Source organism: Cyprinodon variegatus, unplaced genomic scaffold (genome assembly GCF_000732505.1).
Source record: "Cyprinodon variegatus isolate N-32 unplaced genomic scaffold, C_variegatus-1.0 Scaffold448, whole genome shotgun sequence".
Lineage (NCBI taxonomy): Eukaryota > Metazoa > Chordata > Actinopteri > Cyprinodontiformes > Cyprinodontidae > Cyprinodon > Cyprinodon variegatus.
This window is the reverse complement of record NW_015150901.1, coordinates 201,545-205,372: the sequence shown is the minus strand read 5'-3', so window position 1 is coordinate 205,372 and position 3,828 is coordinate 201,545. Positions and strand designations below refer to the sequence as shown.

Genomic DNA, 3,828 nt, shown 5'->3' with positions numbered 1-3,828 from the left:
TGTCAACTGTCACGGTTGCTAAGCGACAGAGCTTATGGTAGAGAAAGCCATAAGAGAAAGAACGATTCTGTCCAGGCAGACCTAATGAATGAATGAATGAATGAATGAATGGTAGTGCCGACTACCGTTCATTCATCCTGTTCGCTGAACAGTGTTGTATAAAGTACTGAAATCTCAGAGTCAAGTAAAAGTATAAGTACCTTTTCCAAAATACGACTTTGGTAAAAGTCCAAGTCACTGACTGAAATGTTATTTAAGTAAAAGTCTTAAAGTACCTGCAATGGTTTGTACTTAAGTATAAGAATTACTGTAAAAATAGATGTACTCAACTAATGTAGTGAAAAGTATAAGTAAAAAGTAGTGCAGTTTGAATTACATTTTTTTAACATTTTGGTAAACTTTGAAGGCTAAATTCACTTAAAATAATATAAACAACCAGTTTAGGATAAACTTAGACTGGCTTTGCGAAACAGGCGTATCCTATTGGTGTTGATGAACAAGCCCACGCAAGACCCGACTTTGTAGTCAGTAAGTGGGGTCACAACACTTGCGTTTCTCTCGCTCGTTTTTTTTTTTTTTTTTTTTTTACTTAGTGACTAAACCAAACATTGAAAATGTATCGGAGTAAAAATATGCAATTAAGTCCAGCGAGCGGATGACGTCATACACGCGCCGCTTTGTTTGCAAAAGATATAAATATGAAAAATAGAACTGCGGATGTCTTGGAAACAGTGATTCGCCTACATGTTCTGAATGCTGGCGTACCATAAAGAATAAATTATGAACAGTTTAGTTTGTGCCTTCAACTCGTTGCCCATAAGAAGATGTTACTGGATATAACCTAACTGAATATCTTCAGAACAGCTCCAATGACACAAACTCATATGGGTGAGTAGAACATGATGGAATAAAGTAAAATTAAGGCCCCAATGTAAAAAAAGGTTTTTCCCTTTAAGTGAGAAAAAAAAACACAAAAACTGAGCAAATCTGTGAGGAGGTAAATATTTTCTAAGTCCTGATGAGCTGTCTGTCCACACAGAACGATTGTGGTGATTTTAGAGTTTTAGTTTCATACAGATAATATCCATAGCTTTTTCTTCCACATCATTTATTTCTGTTATATCATTCAAATTAAAAATCTACAGAACTTCTAGATTATAAAAAAATCAAACCATTAATTTAACTGAAATGAAAAAGCACAGAAATAATTATTTTAAAAATTTGAAGGGTTTCAACTATTTCATTTTTTTACTTGTTGTTACCATGGCAGCTGGTGTCGATACACCAGTTTAACTGGACAGATCCCAGTCAGCAACAGCTCATCACATTCCTATCATCTGTTTGTCTTCTTAGTTTTTCACACATTTAATTACGTGTAACTTGGAGGATATTTGTACCATTTAAGGTTTTGTTTGTTGGAAAATGTTCAGAAGATCAGAAAAATCTCACAGGTTTTAATATTTAGAACTTTTTTTATGAAACGATGAGCCTGTTTTTTAACAGGAGCTGAAATAAAGTGTCTGAGACTGTGAAACGCTGACATGCTTTGGAAAAAGATCCCACGGGAGCTGGCTCAGAGCTCGTCTGCCTTTTGTATCTCTGCTTCTGTCTCCTTGAACCCCAGTCGTCCTCAGCAGATGACCGCTCACACTGAGCCTGGTTCTGCTGGAGGTTTCTTCCTGTTAAAAGGGAGTTTTTTCCTCTCCACTGTCGCTACAAGCATGCTTAAGGTCTGGTTATCCTCCCGCAGCAGTGTGTCGCAGTGAGCTTGTCACAGATATTTTTGATTTATGCCCAATATTGAAGTGTGGTCTGCGATATGTTATTCCACGCCACAACAATCAGGGAAATCAGGAACTACCTATGGGTCTAAAAACAGCTGAGGCGGTGAGGAAGTGGGGGCAAGTTTGCGCGACAACGGAGGGACATGAGGGTGAAACAGAGCGGGGATCCAGGTGGAAAAAGGGTCCCAGCGTTCTCACGCACCTTGCTCTCCTAGCTGGTCCAACTTCACGAGTCGTTTTCCACAATGGCGGTCATACAATCAAATCAAGCTGATAAGCTACCAAAAAGGAAATACACATACTGTAGAGCGGATGTAGAATTGACCAATCAGAGGACTCCTGTCTACGTTCACCTACAATTTTGGAGGTGCAGCAGACTGTCTGCGGAGGGGGCAGGGACACATTTGTGTTCACTGCGACAGAAACGCAGTCGACCTGGTTTCTGAGGATAAATCTGCCTTTAGTGTCTTTGAATCAATGAGTCGAGGCAATCAACTGGTTTTCTTTAGACAGAAAACTTTGAATCAATCTGACTGGATGATCTGGTGGACTGTAAAGTGCTTTGGGATGCCATGTGTTGTAAATTGGCGCTATAGAAATAAACTGAATTGAATTAACCAGAAAAACAATCTGAACAACAGGAAGTCAACACAGAGGCCAGCAGCTTTCCTTCAGAGGCTGTGAGGAATTGTTATGCTGCATCCCGCTGTGGAGATGCATGCACAGACAGGCCGGGCCAAAACTGAACAAACCCCTGAGCTCCTGGGGCCGAAATGAATGATAGAGTTCAGCTAGATGGCTTTTTCTCTTCATGGCGCTGGAGAAGAAAAACAAGCAAGAAGTAGAGGAACTCACTGACTGTCCACTGCAGAGACCTGGGTTCATTACCAGGCTGCAGAGCTCTGCTCCCACACAGCTGGCTGTTTGTGTGGGCAGTCGCTGAGCGATTGCTTTACTATCATCCTGCTAGTTGCTGGTGTCTGCAGAGGAAATACATCGTTCTGTGTGAGTCTGAAATACAGAAGTAGAAACAACACAAAGTAGGATTGTTGCCTGCAGGAAAAAAAAAAACATATCAGATCGAAAAAGATTCTGCAAAGCTCTTCTATAGGAGTGCTCTGCCACTACTGCTGCAAAAATCACCTTTATTATTCTGACAGCAGCTGCTGCAAACCTTATTTCTCTCTCTTTCAGCTCCAGTCCTTCCTGCAGGTCAGCGTGTTCCAGGTGCGGGTGGACGAGTGTCCCGGCTCAGAGTGTGCCGGCACTGGCGGCTGCACCAATGTTCTGACTGTGCGGGACACGCCCACCGTGGTGGACTGTGGGACGATGAGCCTGGTTTCCGTGACACTGGAGTCCAGAGCCGTGTGCTCCTGCTCCGGACGGGACCAGTCCCACCAGCCCTGCGCCTCGTATCCCAGAAACCCTTGCTTCAACGGAGGGGTGTGTGTAGACACTCAGCACGGCTACAGGTGAGTTCAAAGGGACGCCACCGCACTGCGAACCTTTCCTGCTTTTTCATCATCATCATGAATGATGTGTTGAGATGAAGGCTGTAAATAATAGAAAGGTGGATTATCAGAGGAACTCCTGCAGATGAAACCTGAAGAAGTCATTTTTTCTTAAAATAAGTGAATTTTTTCTTGAACTGAGGAGGTAAGTGAGACACCAATGGAACAATATAATTTACATTTAAAATAAGAAAAATCCTTCAGTTGTCAAATCATCTTATTTACCTTCTATAATTAAGTGTAAACACACTTAATGTACTTATTTCTATCTTTATTTTAAAGGAGAAGTCTGGTCAGCAAGGAATAATCAATGGATCATAATTTATAGCTAAAACGAATACGGTGATTTAATGAATTTAGAGTTATTCAGTAAAAAAATACAAATATTATCACTGAGTCTGGGAGCGGCCATTTTTGCCCAAATATAGTAACCCCTCCCTCCTGCCATCTTCAAGCAGTAACGTCACGGTGCAGCAAGCCTAGCGCCATTCTCCCTGCTTTACAAGCAAAATCCATGGGAACTACTAGACAAA

The 3,828-nt window shown here is 41.4% G+C and overlaps 1 protein-coding gene across 1 annotated transcript in view; it reads left to right on the top strand.

Moving 5' to 3' along the window:
- LOC107093830 (neural-cadherin-like) overlaps positions 1–3,828 on the top strand; it is a 501,663-nt gene that overhangs the window by 305,882 nt on the left and 191,953 nt on the right. The window contains exon 25 of the mRNA XM_015389130.1: positions 2,979–3,256. Coding sequence (XP_015244616.1) covers positions 2,979–3,256 — 278 coding nt within the window. The remainder of the gene's footprint in view (positions 1–2,978; positions 3,257–3,828) is intronic.